This window comes from Phyllobates terribilis, unplaced genomic scaffold (assembly GCF_046119375.1).
Source record: "Phyllobates terribilis strain yellow unplaced genomic scaffold, ASM4611937v1 Scaffold_10__3_contigs__length_209671492, whole genome shotgun sequence".
Taxonomy (NCBI): Eukaryota; Metazoa; Chordata; class Amphibia; order Anura; family Dendrobatidae; genus Phyllobates; species Phyllobates terribilis.
Genome location: NW_027362770.1, coordinates 207,504,072 through 207,526,571, shown reverse-complemented (window position 1 = coordinate 207,526,571; position 22,500 = coordinate 207,504,072). Strand labels below are relative to the sequence as shown.

The 22,500-nt window shown below is 49.6% G+C and overlaps 1 protein-coding gene across 2 annotated transcripts in view; it reads left to right on the top strand.

The window, feature by feature from the left end:
- Positions 1-22,500, top strand: part of PTPRO (protein tyrosine phosphatase receptor type O) — a 621,455-nt gene that overhangs the window by 278,990 nt on the left and 319,965 nt on the right. For both annotated transcript variants that reach the window (XM_073650602.1, XM_073650601.1), the window contains exon 9: positions 15,798-15,991. In XM_073650602.1, coding sequence (XP_073506703.1) covers positions 15,798-15,991 — 194 coding nt within the window. The remainder of the gene's footprint in view (positions 1-15,797; positions 15,992-22,500) is intronic.

Genomic DNA, 22,500 nt, shown 5'->3' with positions numbered 1-22,500 from the left:
TTATTCATGGCTGTGTTCATGACAAAATTGAGAGTGAGCCCCTGGGATGGATGAGAACCCCCTCCATGGATGAAAAGCCTCAACACATGAAATGTCTCAGGAGACTTTACTGCTGGCAGACACAGGACTAATAGTAGCTCTCACCTTTTCTTCTCCATACAATCTAAAGGGGCTTCATCAGAGAAAATACCTTTCCCCGTCCTCTGCAGTCCAATCCATAAGGTTTTTCTTGGAGAGAAGTGGCTTCTTTTCTGCCTTTCTGGACCCCGGTAGCCTCCTAAAACCTTTGTGTATGGAGATGCGCTGACTCCTGTCTGGTGTCATTTCTGAGTAAGCTCTATGCTGGGCTGATCTTGTAGGTGAATTCTCGTTAAGAGACGCTCCTGGCACCTACTGGACTTTCTTGGGCACTCTGAAGCAATTTAACCTCTCTTTTTGATTTTTTTGATGATCTAATAAATGGTTGATTTATGGGCAATCTTACATGCAGCAATGTCCTTGCCTGTGAAGCCTTTTAGATGCAAAGTAATGATGACTGCGTGTGTTTCCTTGGAAGTAACCACAGTTAACAGAAGAAGACAATGATTTCAAGAAATCAGCAATTAGTCTGCTCTAATAATCCAATCGGCATGACTGAGCAATATCAGCTGCCTTGTCCTGGTTCACACTTTCTCCAGAGATAACAAGAAGATCACTGTAGCTATGTGAGCAGGTCATTTTGTGGCAGGAATGAAATTCAGTGTAAATTGAGTTGTTGTGAATACCTTAATTTTCCTGGCAAGGAATCTGATCACTCTTCATGACCGTCTGCCTCTCAAAGAATTAAAGCAACAAATTGTGAAGACCAAAATTTGTGTCAGTCTCAAAACTGCTGCATATATACAGTGGACATATATACACTGCTCAAAAAAATAAAGGGAACACCGAAATAACCCATCCTAGATGTGAATGAATGAAATCTCCTCATTGAATACTTTGTTCTGTAGAAAGCTGAATGTGCTGACAACAAAATCACACAAAAATCATCAATGGAAATCACATTTATTACCCAATGGAGGCCTGGATGTGGAGTCACCCCCAAAATTATAGTGGAAAAACACACTACAGGCCGATCCAACTGTGATGTAATGTCCTTAACACAAGTCACAATGAGGCTGAGTATTGTGTGTGGCCTCCACGTGCCTGTATGACCTCCCTACAATGCCTGGGCACGCTCCTGATGAGGCTGAGTATTGTGTGTGGCCTCCACGTGCCTGTATGACCTCCCTACAACGCCTGGGCATGCTCCTGATGATGCTGAGTATTGTGTGTGGCCTCCACGTGCCTGTATGACCTCCCTACAACGCCTGGGCATGCTCCTGATGAGGCTGAGTATTGTGTGTGGCCTCCACGTGCCTGTATGACCTACCTACAACGCCTGGGCATGCTCCTGATGAGGCTGAGTATTGTGTGTGGCCTCCACGTGCCTGTATGACCTCCCTACAACACCTGGGCATGCTCCTGATGAGGCTGAGTATTGTGTGTGGCCTCCACGTGCCTGTATGACCTCCCTACAACGCCTGGGCATGCTCCTGATGAGGCTGAGTATTGTGTGTGGCCTCCACGTGCCTGTATGACCTCCCTACAACACCTGGGCATGCTCCTGATGAGGCTGAGTATTGTGTGTGGGCTCCACGTGCCTGTATGACCTCCCTACAACGCCTGGGCATGCTCCTGATGAGGCTGAGTATTGTGTGTGGGCTCCACGTGCCTGTATGACCTCCCTACAACGCCTGGGCATGCTCCTGATGAGGCTGAGTATTGTGTGTGGCCTCCACGTGCCTGTATGACCTCCCTACAACGCCTGGCCATGCTCCTGATGAGGCTGAGTATTGTGTGTGGCCTCCACGTGCCTGTATGACCTCCCTACAACGCCTGGGCATGCTGCTGATGAGGCTGAATATTGTGTGTGGCCTCCACGTGCCTGTATGACCTCCCTACAACGCCTGGACATGCTCCTGATGAGGCTCAGTATTGTGTGTGGCCTCCACGTGCCTGTATGACCTCCCTACAACGCCTGGGCATGCTTCTGATGAGGCTGAGTATTGTGTGTGGCCTCCACGTGCCTGTATGACCTCCCTACAATGCCTGGGCATGCTCCTGATGAGGCTGAGTATTGTGTGTGGCCTCCACGTGCCTGTATGACCCCCCTACAACGCCTGGGCATGCTCCTGATGAGGCTGAGTATTGTGTGTGACCTCCACGTGCCTGTATGACCTCCCTACAACGCCTGGGCATGCTCCTGATGAGGCTGAGTATTGTGTGTGGCCTCCACGTGCCTGTATGACCCCCCTACAACGCCTGGGCATGCTCCTGATGAGGCTGAGTATTGTGTGTGGCCTCCACATGCCTGTATGACCCCCCTACAACGCCTGGGCATGCTCCTGATGAGGCTGAATATTGTGTGTGGCCTCCACGTGCCTGTATGACCTCCCTACAACGCCTGGGCATGCTCCTGATGAGGCTGAGTATTGTGTGTGACCTCCACGTGCCTGTATGACCCCCCTACAACGCCTGGGCATGCTCCTGATGAGGCTCAGTATTGTGTGTGGCCTCCACGTGCCTGTATGACCTCCCTACAACGCCTGGGCATGCTCCTGATGAGGCTGAGTATTGTGTGTGGCCTCCACGTGCCTGTATGACCTCCCTACAACGCCTGGGCATGCTCCTGATGAGGCTGAGTATTGTGTGTGACCTCCACGTGCCTGTATGACCTCCCTACAGCGCCTGGGCATGCTCCTGATGAGGCTGAGTATTGTGTGTGGCCTCCACGTGCCTGTATGACCTCCCTACAACGCCTGGGCATGCTCCTGATGAGGCTGAGTATTTTGTGTGTGGCCTCCACGTGCCTGTATGACCTCCCTACAATGCCTGGGCGTGCTCCTGATGAGGCTGAGTATTGTGTGTGACCTCCACGTGCCTGTATGACCTCCCTACAATGCCTGGGCATGCTCCTGATAAGGCTGAGTATTGTGTGTGGCCTCCACGTGCCTGTATGACCTCCCTACAACGCCTGGGCATGCTCCTGATGAGGCTGAGTATTGTGTGTGGCCTCCACGTGCCTGTATGACCTCCCTACAACGCCTGGGCGTGCTCCTGATGAGGCTGAGTATTGTGTGTGGCCTCCACGTGCCTGTATGACCTCCCTACAATGCCTGGGCATGCTCCTGATGAGGCTGAGTATTGTGTGTGGCCTCCACGTGCCTGTATGACCTCCCTACAACGCCTGGGCATGCTCCTGATGAGGCTGAGTATTGTGTGTGGCCTCCACGTGCCTGTATGACCTCTCTGCAATGCCTGGGCATGCTCCTGATGAGGCTGAGTATTGTGTGTGGCCTCCACGTGCCTGTATGACCTCCCTACAACGCCTGGGCATGCTCCTGATGAGGCTGAGTATTGTGTGTGGCCGCCACGTGCCTGTATGACCTCCCTACAACGCCTGGGCATGCTCCTGATGAGGCTGAGTATTGTGTGTGGCCTCCACGTGCCTGTATGACCTCCCTACAACGCCTGGGCATGCTCCTGATGAGGCTGAGTATTGTGTGTGGCCTCCACGTGCCTGTATGACCTCCCTACAACACCTGGGCATGCTCCTGATGAGGCTGAGTATTGTGTGTGGCCTCCACGTGCCTGTATGACCTCCCTACAACGCCTGGGCATGCTCCTGATGAGGCTGAGTATTGTGTGTGGGCTCCACGTGCCTGTATGACCTCCCTACAACGCCTGGGCATGCTCCTGATGAGGCTCAGTATTGTGTGTGGCCTCCACGTGCCTGTATGACCTCCCTACAACGCCTGGGCATGCTCCTGATGAGGCTGAGTATTGTGTGTGGCCTCCACGTGCCTGTATGACCTCCCTACAACGCCTGGGCATGCTCCTGATGAGGCTGAGTATTGTGTGTGGCCTCCACGTGCCTGTATGACCTCCCTACAACGCCTGGCCATGCTCCTGATGAGGCTGAGTATTGTGTGTGGCCTCCACGTGCCTGTATGACCTCCCTACAACGCCTGGGCATGCTGCTGATGAGGCTGAATATTGTGTGTGGCCTCCACGTGCCTGTATGACCTCCCTACAACGCCTGGGCATGCTCCTGATGAGGCTCAGTATTGTGTGTGGCCTCCACGTGCCTGTATGACCTCCCTACAACGCCTGGGCATGCTCCTGATGAGGCTGAGTATTGTGTGTGGCCTCCACGTGCCTGTATGACCTCCCTACAATGCCTGGGCATGCTCCTGATGAGGCTGAGTATTGTGTGTGGCCTCCACGTGCCTGTATGACCCCCCTACAACGCCTGGGCATGCTCCTGATGAGGCTGAGTATTGTGTGTGACCTCCACGTGCCTGTATGACCTCCCTACAACGCCTGGGCATGCTCCTGATGAGGCTGAGTATTGTGTGTGGCCTCCACGTGCCTGTATGACCCCCCTACAACGCCTGGGCATGCTCCTGATGAGGCTGAGTATTGTGTGTGGCCTCCACGTGCCTGTATGACCCCCCTACAACGCCTGGGCATGCTCCTGATGAGGCTGAATATTGTGTGTGGCCTCCACGTGCCTGTATGACCTCCCTACAACGCCTGGGCATGCTCCTGATGAGGCTGAGTATTGTGTGTGACCTCCACGTGCCTGTATGACCCCCCTACAACGCCTGGGCATGCTCCTGATGAGGCTCAGTATTGTGTGTGGCCTCCACGTGCCTGTATGACCTCCCTACAACGCCTGGGCATGCTCCTGATGAGGCTGAGTATTGTGTGTGGCCTCCACGTGCCTGTATGACCTCCCTACAACGCCTGGGCATGCTCCTGATGAGGCTGAGTATTGTGTGTGACCTCCACGTGCCTGTATGACCTCCCTACAGCGCCTGGGCATGCTCCTGATGAGGCTGAGTATTGTGTGTGGCCTCCACGTGCCTGTATGACCTCCCTACAACGCCTGGGCATGCTCCTGATGAGGCTGAGTATTGTGTGTGTGGCCTCCACGTGCCTGTATGACCTCCCTACAATGCCTGGGCGTGCTCCTGATGAGGCTGAGTATTGTGTGTGACCTCCACGTGCCTGTATGACCTCCCTACAATGCCTGGGCATGCTCCTGATAAGGCTGAGTATTGTGTGTGGCCTCCACGTGCCTGTATGACCTCCCTACAACGCCTGGGCATGCTCCTGATGAGGCTGAGTATTGTGTGTGGCCTCCACGTGCCTGTATGACCTCCCTACAACGCCTGGGCGTGCTCCTGATGAGGCTGAGTATTGTGTGTGGCCTCCACGTGCCTGTATGACCTCCCTACAATGCCTGGGCATGCTCCTGATGAGGCTGAGTATTGTGTGTGGCCTCCACGTGCCTGTAGGACCTCCCTACAACGCCTGGGCATGCTCCTGATGAGGCTGAGTATTGTGTGTGGCCTCCACGTGCCTGTATGACCTCTCTGCAATGCCTGGGCATGCTCCTGATGAGGCTGAGTATTGTGTGTGGCCTCCACGTGCCTGTATGACCTCCCTACAACGCCTGGGCATGCTCCTGATGAGGCTGAGTATTGTGTGTGGCCGCCACGTGCCTGTATGACCTCCCTACAACGCCTGGGCGTGCTCCTGATGAGGCTGAGTATTGTGTGTGGCCTCCACGTGCCTGTATGACCTCCCTACAACGCCTGGGCATGCTCCTGATGAGGCTGAGTATTGTGTGTGGCCTCCACGTGCCTGTATGACCTCCCTACAACACCTGGGCATGCTCCTGATGAGGCTGAGTATTGTGTGTGGCCTCCACGTGCCTGTATGACCTCCCTACAACGCCTGGGCATGCTCCTGATGAGACTTAGTATTGTGTGTGGCCTCCACGTGCCTGTCTGACCTCCCTACAACGCCTGGGCATGCTCCTGATGAGGCTGAGTATTGTTTGTGTCCTCCACGTGCCTGTATGACCTCCCTACAACGCCTGGGCATGCTCCTGATGAGGCTGAGTATTGTGTGTGGCCTCCACGTGTCTGTATGACCTCCCTACAATGCCTGGGCATGCTCCTGATGAGGCTGAGTATTGTGTGTGGCCTCCACGTGCCTGTATGACCTCCCTACAACGCCTGGGCATGCTCCTGATGAGGCTCAGTATTGTGTGTGGCCTCCACGTGCCTGTATGACCTCCCTACAGCGCCTGGGCATGCTCCTGATGAGGTTGCGGATGGTCTCCTGTGGGATCTCCTGCCAGACCTGGACTAAAGCATCCGCCAACTCATGGACAGTCTGTGGAGCAACGTGACGTTGGTGGATGGAGCGAGACATGATGTCCCAGATGTGCTCAATCTTATTCAGGTCTGGGGAACGGGCGGCCAGTCCATCGCTTCAATGCCTTCATCTTGCAGGAACTGCTGACACACTCCAGCCACATGAGGTCTGGCATTGTTCTGCATTAGGAGGAACCCAGGGCCAACCACACCAGCATATGGTCTCACAAGGGGTCTGAGGATCTCATCTCGGTACCTAATGGCAGTCAGGCTACCTCTGGCGAGCACATGGAGGTCTGTGCGGCCCTCCAAAGAAATGCCACCCCACACCATTACTGACCCACTGCCAAACCGGTCATGCTGAAGGATGTTGCAGGCAGCTGATCGCTCTCCACCCCGACTCCAGACTCTGTCACGTCTGTCACATGTGCTCAGTGTGAACCTGCTTTCATCTGTGAAGAGCACAGGGCGCCAGTGGCGACTTTGCCAATCCTGGTGTTCTGTGGCAAATGCCAAGCGTCCTGCACGGTGTTGGGCTGTGAGCACAACCTCCATCTGTGGATGTCGGGCCCTCATACCTCCCTCATGGAGTCGGTTTCTAACCGTTTCTGCAGACACATGCACATTTGTGGCCTGCTGGAGGTCATTTTGCAGGGCTCTGGCAGTGCTCATCCTGTTCCTACTTGCACAAAGGCGGAGGTAGCGGTCCTGCTGCTGGGTTGTCGCCCTCTTACGGCCCCCTCCACTCTCCTGGTGTACTGGCCTGTCTCCTGGTAGCGCCTCCAGCCTCTGGACACTACGCTGACACTACGCTGACAGACAGCAAACCTTCTTGTCACAGCTTGCATTGATGTGCCATCCTGGATGAGCTGCACTACCTGAGCAACTTCTGTGGGTTGTAGAGTCCATCTCATGCTACCACGAGTGTGAAAGCACAACCAACATTCAAAAGTGACCAAAACATCAGCCAGAAAGCATTGGTACTGAGATGTGGTGTGTGGTCCCCACCTGCAGAACCACTCCTTTATTGAGGGGGTCTTGACAATTGCCAATAATTTCCATCTATTGTCTATTCCATTTGCACAGCAGCATGTGAGATTGATTGTCAATCAGTGTTGCTTCCTCAGTGGACAGTTTGATTTCACAGAAGTTTCATTTATTTGGAGTTATATTCTGTTGTTTAAGTCTTCCCTTTACTTTTTTGAGCTACTATGTACAGTTGAAACCAGAAGTTTCCATCCACTATATATAAAGACACATATGATGTTTTTCTCAATATCTGACATGAAATCAGAATAAACCTTTCCCATTTTAGGTCAATTAGGATTACCGTAATTTTTAATATTAGCCAAATGCAAGAATAATAAGAGAGCGAGAATGTTTTAAGGCATTTTATTACTTACTGCAAAATCAAAAGTTTACATACACTAAGGTTACTATGCCTTTAAACAATTCTGGACGGCCCATATGATAATGTCATGTGTTTCGAAGCTTCTGATAGTTTTTTTGGCAACATCTGAGTTAATTAGAGACAACCTGTGGATGTATTTTAATGCAGACCTGAAACACACTGCTTCTTTGTGTAGCATCATGGGAAAGTCTAAAGAAATCAGCCAAGATATTAGGAAGAGAATTGTGGACTTGCACAAGTCTGGCTCATCCTTGGATTCCATTTCAAGATACCTGAAGGTGCCTCGTTCATCTGTACGAACAATTATACACAAGTACAAACAAGATGGGAATGTCCAGCCATCATACCGCTCAGGAAGGAGATGGATTCTGTGTCCCAGAGATGAACGTGCTTTGGTCCGACATGTGCATATCAACCCAAGGACAAAAGCAAAAGACCTTGTGAAGATGATGGTGGAAGCTGGTAAGATTGTGTCAATATCCACAATGAAACGAGTACTGTATCAACATGGACTGAAAGGCCGCTCTGCCAGGAAGAAGCCATTACCCCAAAGGAAACATAAAAAAGCCAGATTAATGTTTGAAAATACACACAGGAACAAAGACCTTAATTTTTGGAGACGTCCTGTGGTCTGATGAAAGTAAAATTGAACTTTTTGGGCATAATGACCATCGTTACGTATGGAGGAAAAAGGGAGAAGCTTGGAAGCCTAAGAACACCATCCCAACTGTGAAACACGAGGGTGGCAGCATCATGTTGTGGGGCTGTTTTGCTGCAGGAGGGACTGGTGTACTTCACAAAATAGACGCCATCATGAGAAATGAAGATTATGTGGCAATACTGAAGCAACATCTCAAGACATCAGCCAGGAAGTTAAAGCTTGGTAAGAAATGGGTCTTCAAATGGACAATGAACCCGAACCTGAAGCATACTGCCAAAATAGTAACAAAGTGGCTTAAGAATAACAAAGTCAATGTTCTGGAGTGGCCATCACGAAGCCCTATTGAAAATTTATGGGCAAAGCTGAAAAGGCTGCGAGCGCTGAGCAAAGCGACCTACAAACCGGATTAGTTACACCAGTTCTGTCAGGCGGAATCGGCCCAAATTCTGACCAACTATTGTGAGAAGCTTGTGGAAGGAGATCCCAAACGTTTCACCGAAGTCATTCAGCTTAAGGGCAATGGGACCAAATACTAATGAAATGTATGGAAACATTTGAGTAATAAAAATGCCTTAAAACATTCTCTCTCTCTCTCTCATTATTCTGGCATTTGGCAAATATTAAAAAATATGGTAATCCTAATTGACCTAAAACGGGAAAGGTTTATTCTGATTTCATGTCAGATATTGAGAAAAACATGAAGATGTGTTTTTATTAGTGATGGTTGAGCATGCTCGCCACTGTTCGGTACTCGTCCGGGCATCTCACTGCTCGAGATGCTCGGCTCTCGCCGAGTATTTTCGGGGTTGCTCGGCGGGAGCTCGGGTCTCCTCCCTGCATGTTTGGCGCTCTTTACAGAGCCAATGAACATGCAGGGATTGCTTGCCACTCACTGTAATGCCGCAGCCATGATGGTTGTGGCATTACAGTGATTGGCTGGCCGCACAGCGTCATCAGGTCTATATCAGACCTGGCGCCGCCATGCTCGTCACAGTCACTCCGGAGTCAGGCAGAGTAGGGAGAGGTGCTGCTGTGTCAGGGAGAGATTTGCTTGTGTATTAGGTAGTGTAGGGAGAAAAACCGTACATTACACATATCCATCTCAACTAACAGTCCTTCTGAGGACTAATCCATCTGCAGAGATATCAGGCAGGCAATGTATATAGGCAGGCAGTGTATATAGGCAGGCAGGCGGGGTATACAGCAGACTGCAGTGCATATAGACAAAGGCCCAGGTCTCAGGGGCCAGGAATACTTTTCTTTGGATCTTAATCCTCATTATTTGCTTAAAAAGCAATCCAGAGAACACGTTTTTCTGCGCCATTTGCTTGTTGGCAGTGCAGAATACAGCCAGGTCCTTTCCATATTACAGCGCCAAAACTCCAGCTATTTAAAACTGTGTTTTCTCCGTCACACGGATCACATATACGTTTTCAGAAAATTCTGCCATTTCTGGCCTCCATTAAAAATTTGTTTCAGTGTGTCAGCGAAGTTTTTGACACCGGTTTGCTGTTCAAAATAGTTACCTGCAGGCCAGGTATTTAAAACTGTGTTTTCTCCATCACACGGATCACATATAAGTTCGCTCCAAATTCAGCCATTTGTAGTGAGCGTGGAAGATATTGTCCTCCATTTAAAATGGGCAAGGCACGTGGCAAGGGACGGGGAACTGGACGTGATGGTAATGGTGCATGCAGAGGCTGTGGGCAAGCTGAAATTGTGCCACAACAACCACCCACATTTCCTCGTTCGACCTTCCTGTCCCAATTAATAGGGGACCGCAGCACACCACTATTGAACCCAGAGCAGTGTCAAAAGGTTGTTGGTTGGATAGCAGATAATGCTATCAGTCACTTAGCCACCACCACCACCACCCTGTCTTCCACACGTTCAAGTCTCAGTAGCCGTGAGTCTGGACTGCATATTCCTCACCCTTATCCTCCTTCCTCCCACCATGCTGAGTGCCTGAAGACAACTGATCCCACACTTGGACACTCCGAAGAGCTTTTCACTTTTCCATTTAAAAATTCGGGCCTCTCGCCCGATCCACTTCAAGCGGGGCAAGAGGAGAACGCATGTAGCAATGCCCAAATATTTGAGCAGCCACGGTCACACGAAGGCGACGGTGGGTAAGTGTCACAAGAGGTGGACGATCATGAGACACAATTGCCAGAAAGTCTGGAGGAGGACCAGTGTGTAGAAGTGGAAGATGAGGTGGTGGATGATATAGTAACTGACCCAACCTGGCAGGGCGACATACAGAGCGAGGACAGCAGCACAAAGTGGGAGGGAGGCAGAGCACCCCAACAGGCAGGAAGAAGCAGTGTGGTGGCCACAGAAAGAAGGCAGGCAACCGTTCCCCGTAACACCAACACAAAGGAAGTTGCCAGTACAACTGTTAGGTCTTCCCGAGTCTGGTTGTTTTTTAAAGACTCTGCCGATAACCCCAAAAAGGCCATTTGCACCACCTGCCAGGCCAGCATCATCAGGGGTGGCAAAACTACCACCCTGACCACCACCAGCATGATCAGGCACATGGCAGCAAAGCACCCGACTTTGTGGGCCAAACCCCAGGGTCCAGAAACAGTGTCTGCGGGTGGCACCACTGCTTCTTCTACTGTTGTGCATGCAAGCCAATCCCCTGTCCATCGTGCATGCGAAGATGCCTCCTGCCATGCACCTGTCATTGCACACTCTCAAGTAGCAGCATCAGGAAGCATGTCCACGTCCTTGTCCCAGCACAGCGTTCAGTTGTCCATACCCCAGTCCTTGTAACGCAAGCGCAGATACGCAGCCAACGCCCCACAGGCCACACTAAATTCCCACATTTCACGACTGCTTGCGCTCGAAATGTTGCCTCTAAGGCTTGTGGAGACGGAAGCATTCCGCAACCTGATGGCGGCGGCTGTCCCTCGGTACTCGGTCCCCAGCCGCCATTATTTCTCCCGGAGTGCCATTCCCGCATTACACAAGCACATGTCCCAAAACATTAGCCATGACCTCAACAACGCAGTCACCGGGAAAGTCCAGATAACCACAGACACGTGGACAAGTGCTTGTGGGCAGGGACGGTACATCTCGCTGACGGCACACTGGGTTAACATAGTGGAAGCCGGGACCCAGTCAGACCTTGGGACAGAACACGTCCTCCCGACGCCAAGGATTGCGGGCCCTAGGTAAATCAAGGTTGCCCCCACAGTCTACAGCTCCTGCACCTCATCCTCCTCAGCCTAATCCTCCTCTTCAGCCTCCATCTCCAAAATGACCACATCAGTCACAAGCTGGAAGCACTGCAGCACTGCCTCGGCTTAGTGGAAACAGGCTCTGCTGAAGCTGATATGCTTATTTGACAAACCGCACAATGCTGAAGAGTTGTGGACAGCTCTTAAAGAGCAGGCAGATCTGTGGCTCACACCGCTGAACCTACAACCAGGCGGCTGTGAGGCAAGGCACATCACACACATCCCATGCCTGGCCCATGTGCTTAACCTCATGGTTCAGCGGTTTCTCAAATCCTACCCGGAGCTGCCGGATGTGGTTGTTAAAGTACGCCACCTGTGTGCCCATTTTAGAAAGTCACCTACAGCTTCCGCTGCCCTTGCCGTGTTTCAGCAGCGTCTGCAGCTTCCGGCTCACAGACTGGTGTGTGATGTCCCCACGCATTGGAACTCTACACTGCAGATGTTGGGAAGGATTTGTGGGCAGAAGAGGGCAGTTGTTGAGTACCAGCATCAACAAGGCCGTCGATATTCAGGTCAGACTCCACACATAAGACCTCAGGAGTGGACATGGATGTCAGACATATGTACCATCCTCCAAAACTTTGAGGACTCCACCAAGATGGTGAGCGGCGATGACGCCATAATTAGCGTCACCATGCCGCTTCTCTGTCTTCTGAAACTCTCTCTGCTCACAATCAAAGAGGATGCATTGCAGGCGGAGCACAATGAGATGGAGCAAGGACACAAAGCCCAGCCTCCTCTCATCCCAACGTGGATTGGGTGACAATGAGGAAGATGAGGAGGAAGAACAGGAGCTAGTTTCATGCGCTATAGACGGTACTACCTGCACAGCTGTCATACCGTCTGTTCAGCGTGGATAGCCAGAGGACAGAGAGGAGGAGGAGACCATGGTCAGTTATCCTCTTGGTGAGGACACGGAAGTCTTGCCTGTTAGCAGTCTGGCACGCATGGCTGAGTTTATGTTACGCTACCTTTCCCGTGACCCTCGCATTCTCAAAATTTTGAGTGACAGTCATTACTGGTTGGTGACACTTCTAGACCCACGCTACAAGGAGAACTTTATATCTCTTATTCCTGAGGCGGACAGGTCTACAAAAATAGGGCAGTACCAGAAGGACCTTGTTGCTTAACTATTGAAACAATTCCCATCTGAAAACGCTGGCGGCAGAGGTCACAGTTCGTTGGACAACCAAGGTCTGCAGGCAAGAGAGACACAACTCCAATCCAGCAGAGGAACACTGTCAAAGTTCTGGGAGAATTTTTTCAGCCCCTCCCATCGCACAGGCCCTGAGGCGTGGGGTACTCTCACAAGGAGTGCAAAGTTTCGGAAGATGCTGAGGGAGTACCTTGCCGACCGTACCAATGTCCTCTGTGATTCCTCTGTGCCTTATAATTATTGGGTATCCAAGCTGGATACGTGGAATGAACTGGCTCTCTACGCCTTGGAGGCCCTGGCATGCCCTGCCCCCAGCGTTTTATCAGAGCTGGTTTTTAGTGCCGCTGGTGGAATTATAACTGATAAGCGCATCCGCCTGTCAACTGAAAATGCTGACAAGCTGACTCTTATAAAAATGAACAAGGGCTGGATTGGGCCAGACTTCTCAACACCACCGAATGATAGCAGCGTAACAAACTCAAATCCAGTCTTTTTTTGGGAGGTGTATTCCCATGCACCTTTTCACACCCAGACATGGGTATACGCTTCCTGATTTTGGCTATTTGCTCTTGTCCTCCTCCTTCTCCTCATCCTCATCCTCCACCACCATATCACCAGGGTGACCGTGGTCCGTGATTCAACACCCACATAATTTTTTTAAAGTATGTTTATGAGGCCCGTAAAAAAATTTTTTATACAGTATGTTCATGTATATCCCCCCCGGGTAAATGTTTGTCAGCCCATACACTTAGTGCATGGGCATTACAAGTATAGGAGGCCCACTCCTTTCTAATGGGAACATTTTTTTATGAGGCCCTCCTCCACATCTTTTACAAGGTGCATTGGAGTGCCTCCCAAGTTTTGGCAGCCCTTACATTCACTGCATAGGCAAACACAATGGGAGACCCACTTCCTAATAATGGGAACATTGTTTTTAGGAGGCCCTCCTCTACGTCTCTTCAAAGGGGCATTGGGGTGCGTTCAAATTTTCAAAGGGGTATTGGGGTGCGTCCAAATTTTGGGCAGCCCTGCTACTCACTGCATACGCAATAACAGTATAGGAGACCCACTCTTTAGTAATGGGAATAACAAAGATTAGCCGGCTGATGGCTCTCTAAGAATAGTGAGGGCCAACTGCTGGCCCTTTAAGAATAGTAAAGGCCGCCTGATGGTCCTATAAAAATAGGCTTTGTGACTTTCAGAGTCCCTCCTTCATAAATGAAACACGATGTGTCTGATGATATCTCACACAGCACATGGCCAGATAAAGTTGTAAAATGTTAAAATGACATTTCCTGGTGAATTCATTTGTCACGGTTGAAAGCAATGAAAAAGTGCAAAAACGCATCAAAAACGCTACGTGTGAACATAGCCCAAGGTGTGGAGGAGTATTTTTGGTTTTGGTTATTTATTTTGCCTTATATACAAGTCATTACCCTGGAAAAAATGTTAACATATTTCCCAGGAAAATCCATTTTGGTTTCGTTATTGTGAGTCCGTAAAAGTGGTGTAATACTCTGACAGCAGTGACCTGGGGGTCAGAGATGCTTCCAGGGGTCTTCCCCATGCTGTTCCCATGTCATTTGAGCACTGTTCCCATCGATTTGGGCAATTTTTAGGCCCTCTGCAGACCGCCGGGGGGATTTCCGGAAAAATGCTGCATACATCATCAGGGGCTGGGGGCGCTGCATACATCATCAGGAGGTGAGGGCACTGCATACATCATCAGGGGCTGGGGGCGCTTCATACATGAGGGGGTGGGGGCGCTGCATACATCATCAGGGGCTGGGGGCGCTGCATACATCATCAGGTGGTGGGGGCGCTGCATACATCATCAGGGGCTGGGGGCGCTGCATATATCATTAGGAGGTGGGGGTGCTGCATACATCAGGGGGTGGGGGTGCTGCATACATCATCAGGGGGTGGGGGCGCTGCATACATCATCAAGGGGCTGGGGGTGCTGCATACATCAGGGGGTGGGGGCGCTGCATACATCATCAGGGGCTGGAGGCGCTGCATACATCATCGGGGGCTGGGGGCGCTGCATACATCATCAGGGGCTGGGGGCGCTGCATGCATTATCAGGGGCTGGGGGCACTGCATGCATCATCAGGGGCGCTGCATATATCAGGGGGTGGGGGCACTGCATGCATCATCAGGTTTTGGGGATGCTACAGAGAAGCTGCAGAGGTCGTACTGTGGTGCAGAGGAGCTGCAGAGGTCATACTGTGTGATGCAGAGGAGCTGCAGAGGTCATTCTGTGGTGCAGAGGAGCTGCAGAGGTCATTCTGTGTGGTGCAGAGGAGCTGCAGAGGTCGTACTGTGGTGCAGAGGAGTTGCAGAGGTCATACTGTATGATGCAGAGGAGCTGCAGAGGAGCTGCAGAGGTCATACTGTGTGATGTAGAGGAGCTGCAGAGGTCATTCTGTGGTGCAGAGGAGCTGCAGAGGTCATTCTGTGTGGTGCAGAGGAGCTGCAGAGGTCATTCTGTGGTGCAGAGGAGCTGCAGAGGTCATTCTGTGTGGTGCAGAGGAGCTGCAGAGGTCATTATGTGGTGCAGAGGAGCTGCAGAGGTCGTACTTTGGTGCAGAGGAGCTGCAGAGGTCCTACTGCGGTGCAGAGGAGCTGCAGAGGTCATACTGTGGTGCAGAGGAGCTGCAGAGGTCATTCTGTGTGATGCAGAGGAGCTGCAGAGGTCATACTGTGGTGCAGAGGAGCTGCAGAGGTCATACTGTGGTGCAGAGGTCATTCTGTGGTGCAGAGGAGCTGTAGAGGTCATTCTGTGTGATGCAGAGGAGCTGCAGAGGTCATACTGTGGTGCAGAGGAGCTGCAGAGGTCATACTGTGGTGCAGAGGAGCTGCAGAGGTCATACTGTGGTGCAGAGGTCATACTGTGGTGCAGAGGAGCTGCAGAGGTCATACTGTGGTGCAAAGGAGCTGCAGAGGTCATACTGTGGTGCAGAGGAGCTGCAGATATATGGGGGTACTGCGGTTTTTCAAAAATATGTATGTATATAACTGCTGAACTTGCTGTCTCTCCAGGCACGATCCACACTAACATGTGTTCTTCCTTCTGCAGATCCCCCCGGGGTCCGGGACCTGGTGCTTTACCCTCTGGGCCCTTCATCGGTGGTCTTGAGCTGGACACGGCCGTACCTCAGCTCCTTCCGGAAATACGTGGTTGAAATGTTTTACTTTAATCCCATCACTATGACCTCAGAATGGACTCCGCACTACGAAATCGCAGCGACCGTCTCCATCACGTCCACAGTGGTAATGATTGACCTGTCATGTTTACTGCTCGATATAGGGGATGTGATCTATACAATGTGCGAGAATGGAGCAATGCTGGGGAGTCTGACATTAGGGACATATCCACAGAGGTGTCTCAGAGGTGGAACCTGCACTTATCTGGAGGACGGGCCCCGCTATGTGCTGCTGTCAGGGGCCGCACATGCCAGGATGTAAGAGAATGATCAAAGAGTTGATTGAATAGAAATGTGATGACATTGGGATTGATGCCCAAATCTCCTCCCATAAGTAACATTCCAGTCTAATACAGTCCAGGTTCACCATCTTTGGGGTGGCTGCTCAGGATGTGTCAATCACATCGGGGTGTAACGGCGCGGGGCGTTAGCCATGGGAGAGGTTCTCCTCTCCAGCACACCGGCACGTTACATGAAGGTGGGGGTCCCTCCTAGGTGTGTGGACTTGTGCTGTGAGGGCCTTACGCCCATGCAGGCCACATGTAACCAATGTTGCAGGTTTTCCAGGACTGGATGTGTCAAAGTTCACTGAGGGAGAACCCGTCACTAATGAACTCTTTACTGAGCGGTGACTTGGTAGGAGTTATATAAGAGGGATAGCGAGTACACAGTGTTATGGACGCTTCCTTCACAGACCAATGATGGAGAACCAGTCACTAATGAACTCTTTACTGAGCGGTGATTTGGTAGGAGTTATATACGAGGGATAGCGAGTACACAGTGCTATGGACGCTTCCTTCACAGATCAATGATGGAGAACCAGTAATTAATGAACTCTTTACTGAGTGGTGACTTGGTAGGAGTTATATACGAGGGATAGCGAGTACACAGTGTTATGGATGCTTCCTTCACAGCTCAATGATGGAGAACCAGTCACTAATGAACTCTTTACTGAGCTGTGACTTGGTAGGAGTTATATACGAGGGATAGCGAGTATACAGTGTTATGGACGCTTCCTTCACAGACCAATGATGGGGAATCAGTCACTAATGAACTCTTTACTGAGCGGTGACTTGGTAGGAGTTATATACGAGGGATAGCGAGTACACAGTGTTATGGCCGCTTCCTTCACAGGTCAATGAGGGAGAACCAGTCACTAATGAACTCTTTACTGAGCGGTGACTTGGTAGGAGTTATATACGAGGGATAGCGAGTACACAGTGTTATGGACGCTTCCTTCACAGACCAATGATGGAGAACCAGTCACTAATGAACTCTTTACTGAGCGGTGACTTGGTAGGAGTTATATACGAGGGATAGCGAGCACAGTGTTATGGACGCTTCCTTCACAGATCAATGATGGAGAACCAGTAATTAATGAACTCTTTACTGAGTGGTGACTTGGTAGGAGTTATATACGAGGGATAGCGAGCACACAGTGCTTTGGACGCTTCCTTCACAGATCAATGAGGGAGAACCAGTCACTAATGAACTCTTTACTGAGCGGTGACTTGGTAGGAGTTATATACGAGGGATAGCGAGCACAGTGTTATGGACGCTTCCTTCACAGACCAATGATGGAGAACCAGTAATTAATGAACTCTTTACTGAGTGGTGACTTGGTAGGAGTTATATACGAGGGATAGCGAGTACACAGTGTTATGGACGCTTCCTTCACAGATCAATGAGGGAGAACCAGTCACTAATGAACTCTTTACTGAGTGGTGACTTGGTAGGAGTTATATACGAGGGATAGCGAGTACACAGTGTTATGGATGCTTCCTTCAGAGCTCAATGATGGAGAACCAGTCACTAATGAACTCTTTACTGAGCTGTGACTTGGTAGGAGTTATATACGAGGGATAGCGAGTATACAGTGTTATGGACGCTTCCTTCACAGATCAATGAGGGAGAACCAGTCACTAATGAACTCTTTACTGAGCGGTGACTTGGTAGGAGTTATATACGAGGGATAGCGAGTACACAGTGTTATGGATGCTTCCTTCACAGCTCAATGATGGAGAACCAGTCACTAATGAACTCTTTACTGAGCTGTGACTTGGTAGGAGTTATATACGAGGGATAGCGAGTATACAGTGTTATGGACGCTTCCTTCACAGACCAATGATGGCGAACCAGTCACTAATGAACTCTTTACTGAGCTGTGACTTGGTAGGAGTTATATACGAGGGATAGCGAGTATACAGTGTTATGGACGCTTCCTTCACAGACCAATGATGGAGAATCAGTCACTAATGAACTCTTTACTGAGCGGTGACTTGGTAGGAGTTATATAGGAGGGATAGCGAGTACACAGTGTTATGGCCGCTTCCTTCACAGGTCAATGAGGGAGAACCAGTCACTAATGAACTCTTTACTGAGCGGTGACTTGGTAGGAGTTATATACGAGGGATAGCGAGTACACAGTGTTATGGACGCTTCCTTCACAGACCAATGATGGAGAACCAGTCACTAATGAACTCTTTACTGAGCGGTGACTTGGTAGGAGTTATATACGAGGGATAGCGAGCACAGTGTTATGGACGCTTCCTTCACAGATCAATGATGGAGAACCAGTAATTAATGAACTCTTTACTGAGTGGTGACTTGGTAGGAGTTATATACGAGGGATAGCGAGCACACAGTGCTATGGACGCTTCCTTCACAGATCAATGAGGGAGAACCAGTCACTAATGAACTCTTTACTGAGCGGTGACTTGGTAGGAGTTATATACGAGGGATAGCGAGCACAGTGTTATGGACGCTTCCTTCACAGACCAATGATGGAGAACCAGTAATTAATGAACTCTTTACTGAGTGGTGACTTGGTAGGAGTTATATACGAGGGATAGCGAGCACACAGTGCTATGGACGCTTCCTTCACAGATCAATGAGGGAGAACCAGTCACTAATGAACTCTTTACTGAGCGGTGACTTGGTAGGAGTTATATACGAGGGATAGCGAGTACACAGTGTTATGGACGCTTCCTTCACAGATCAATGAGGGAGAACCAGTCACTAATGAACTCTTTACTGAGCGGTGATTTGGTAGGAGTTATATACGAGGGATAGCGAGCACACAGTGCTATGGACGCTTCCTTCACAGATCAATGAGGGAGAACCAGTCACTAATGAACTCTTTACTGAGCGGTGACTTGGTAGGAGTTATATACGAGGGATAGCGAGCACAGTGTTATGGACGCTTCCTTCACAGACCAATGATGGAGAACCAGTAATTAATGAACTCTTTACTGAGTGGTGACTTGGTAGGAGTTATATACGAGGGATAGCGAGCACACAGTGCTATGGACGCTTCCTTCACAGATCAATGAGGGAGAACCAGTCACTAATGAACTCTTTACTGAGCGGTGACTTGGTAGGAGTTATATACGAGGGATAGCGAGTACACAGTGTTATGGACGCTTCCTTCACAGATCAATGAGGGAGAACCAGTCACTAATGAACTCTTTACTGAGCGGTGATTTGGTAGGAGTTATATACGAGGCATAGCGAGTAAACAGTGTTATGGATGCTTCCTTCACAGACCAATGATGGAGAACCAGTCACTAATGAACTCTTTACTGAGCGGTGACTTGGTAGGAGTTATATACGAGGCATAGCGAGTACACAGTGTTATGGACGCTTCCTTCACAGATCAATGAGGGAGAACCAGTCACTAATGAACTCTTTACTGAGCGGTGATTTGGTAGGAGTTATATGCGAGGCATAGCGAGTAAACAGTGTTATGGACGCTTCCTTCACAGATCAATGATGGAGAACCAGTCACTAATGAACTCTTTACTGAGCGGTGATTTGGTAGGAGTTATATGCGAGGCATAGCGAGTAAACAGTGTTATGGACGCTTCCTTCACAGATCAATGATGGAGAACCAGTCACTAATGAACTCTTTACTGAGCGGTGACTTGGTAGGAGTTATATACGAGGCATAGCGAGTAAACAGTGTTATGGATGCTTCCTTCACAGACCAATGATGGAGAACCAGTCACTAATGAACTCTTTACTGAGCGGTGACTTGGTAGGAGTTATATACGAGGCATAGCGAGTGAACAGTGTTATGGACGCTTTCTTCACAGCTCAATGATGGAGAACCAGTCACTAATGAACTCTTTACTGAGCTGTGACTTGGTAGGAGTTATATACGAGGGATAGCGAGCACACAGTGCTATGGACGCTTTCTTCACAGCTCAATGATGGAGAACCAGTGACTAATGAACTCTTTACTGAGCTGTGACTTGGTAGGAGTTATATATGAGGCATAACGAGTACACAGTGTTATGGACGCTTCCTTCACAGACCAATGATGGAGAATCAGTCACTAATGAACTCTTTACTGAGCGGTGACTTGGTAGGAGTTATATACGAGGCATAGCGAGTACACAGTGTTATGGACGCTTCCTTCACAGCTCAATGATGGAGATCCAGTCACTAATGAACTCTTTACTGAGCGGTGACTTGGTAGGAGTTATATACGAGGGATAGCGAGTACACAGTGTTATGGACGCTTCCTTCACAGATCAATGATGGAGAACCAGTCACTAATGAACTCTTTACTGAGTGGTAACTTGGTAGGAGTTATATACGAGGGATAGCGAGTACACAGTGTTATGGACGCTTCCTTCACAGATCAATGCTGGAGAACTAGTGACTAATGAACTCTTTACTGAGCGGTGACTTGGTAAGAGTTATATACGAGGGATAAAGAGTACACAGTGTTATGGACGCTTCCTTCACAGATCAATGATGGCGAACCGGTCACTAATGAACTCTTTACTGAGCGGTGACTTGGTAGGAGTTATATACGAGGGATAGCGAGTACACAGTGCTATGGACGCTTCCTTCACAGATCAATGATGGCGAACCGGTCACTAATGAACTCTTTACTGAGCGGTGACTTGGTAGGAGTTATATACGAGGGATAGCGAGTGCACAGTGTTATGGACGCTTCCTTCACAGATCAATGATGGCGAACCAGTCACTAATGAACTCTTTACTGAGCGGTGACTTGGTAGGAGTTATATACGAGGGATAGCGAGTTCACAGTGCTATGGACGCTTCCTTCACAGATCAATGAGGGAGATCCAGTCACTAATGAACTCTTTACTGAGTGGTGACTTGGTAGGAGTTATATACGAGGGATAGCGAGTACACAGTGCTATGGACGCTTCCTTCACAGATCAATGATGGCGAACCGGTCACTAATGAACTCTTTACTGAGCTGTGACTTGGTAGGAGTTATATACGAGGGATAGCGAGCACACAGTGCTATGGACGCTTCCTTCACAGATCAATGAGGGAGATCCAGTCACTAATGAACTCTTTACTGAGCAGTGACTTGGTAGGAGTTATATACGAGGGATAGCGAGTGCACAGTGTTATGGATGCTTCCTTCACAGATCAATGATGGCGAACCAGTCACTAATGAACTCTTTACTGAGTGGTGACTTAGTAGGAGTTATATACGAGGGATAACGAGTACACAGTGTTATGGACGCTTCCTTCACAGATCAATGATGGCGAACTAGTCACTAATGAACTCTTTACTGAGCGGTGACTTGGTAGGAGTTATATACGAGTGATAGCGAGTACAGTGTTATGGACGCTTCCTTCACAGATCAATGAGGGAGATCCAGTCACTAATGAACTCTTTACTGAGTGGTGACTTGGTAGGAGTTATATACGAGGGATAGCGAGTACACAGTGCTATGGACGCTTCCTTCACAGATCAATGATGGCGAACCGGTCACTAATGAACTCTTTACTGAGCTGTGACTTGGTAGGAGTTATATACGAGGGATAGCGAGCACACAGTGCTATGGACGCTTCCTTCACAGATCAATGAGGGAGATCCAGTCACTAATGAACTCTTTACTGAGCGGTGACTTGGTAGGAGTTATATACGAGGGATAGCGAGTGCACAGTGTTATGGATGCTTCCTTCACAGATCAATGATGGCGAACCAGTCACTAATGAACTCTTTACTGAGTGGTGACTTAGTAGGAGTTATATACGAGGGATAACGAGTACACAGTGTTATGGACGCTTCCTTCACAGATCAATGATGGCGAACTAGTCACTAATGAACTCTTTACTGAGCGGTGACTTGGTAGGAGTTATATACGAGTGATAGCGAGTACAGTGTTATGAACGCTTCCTTCACAGATCAATGATGGAGAACCAGTCACTAATGAACTCTTTACTGAGCGGTGACTTGGTAGGAGATATATACGAGGGATAGCGAGTACACAGTGTTATGGATGCTTCCTTCACAGACAAATGATGGAGAACCGGTCACTATTGAACTCTTTACTGAGTGGTGACTTGGTAGGAGTTATATACGAGGGATAGCGAGTACACAGTGTTATGGCCGCTTCCTTCACAGATCCCTGAGTGATAACCAGTGACTAATGATCTCTTTACTGAGCGGTGACTTGGTAGGAGTAATATACGAGGGATAGCGAGTACACAGTGTTATGGCCGCTTCCTTCACAGATCCCTGAGTGATAACCAGTGACTAATGATCTCTTTACTAAGCGGTGACTTGGTAGGAGTAATATA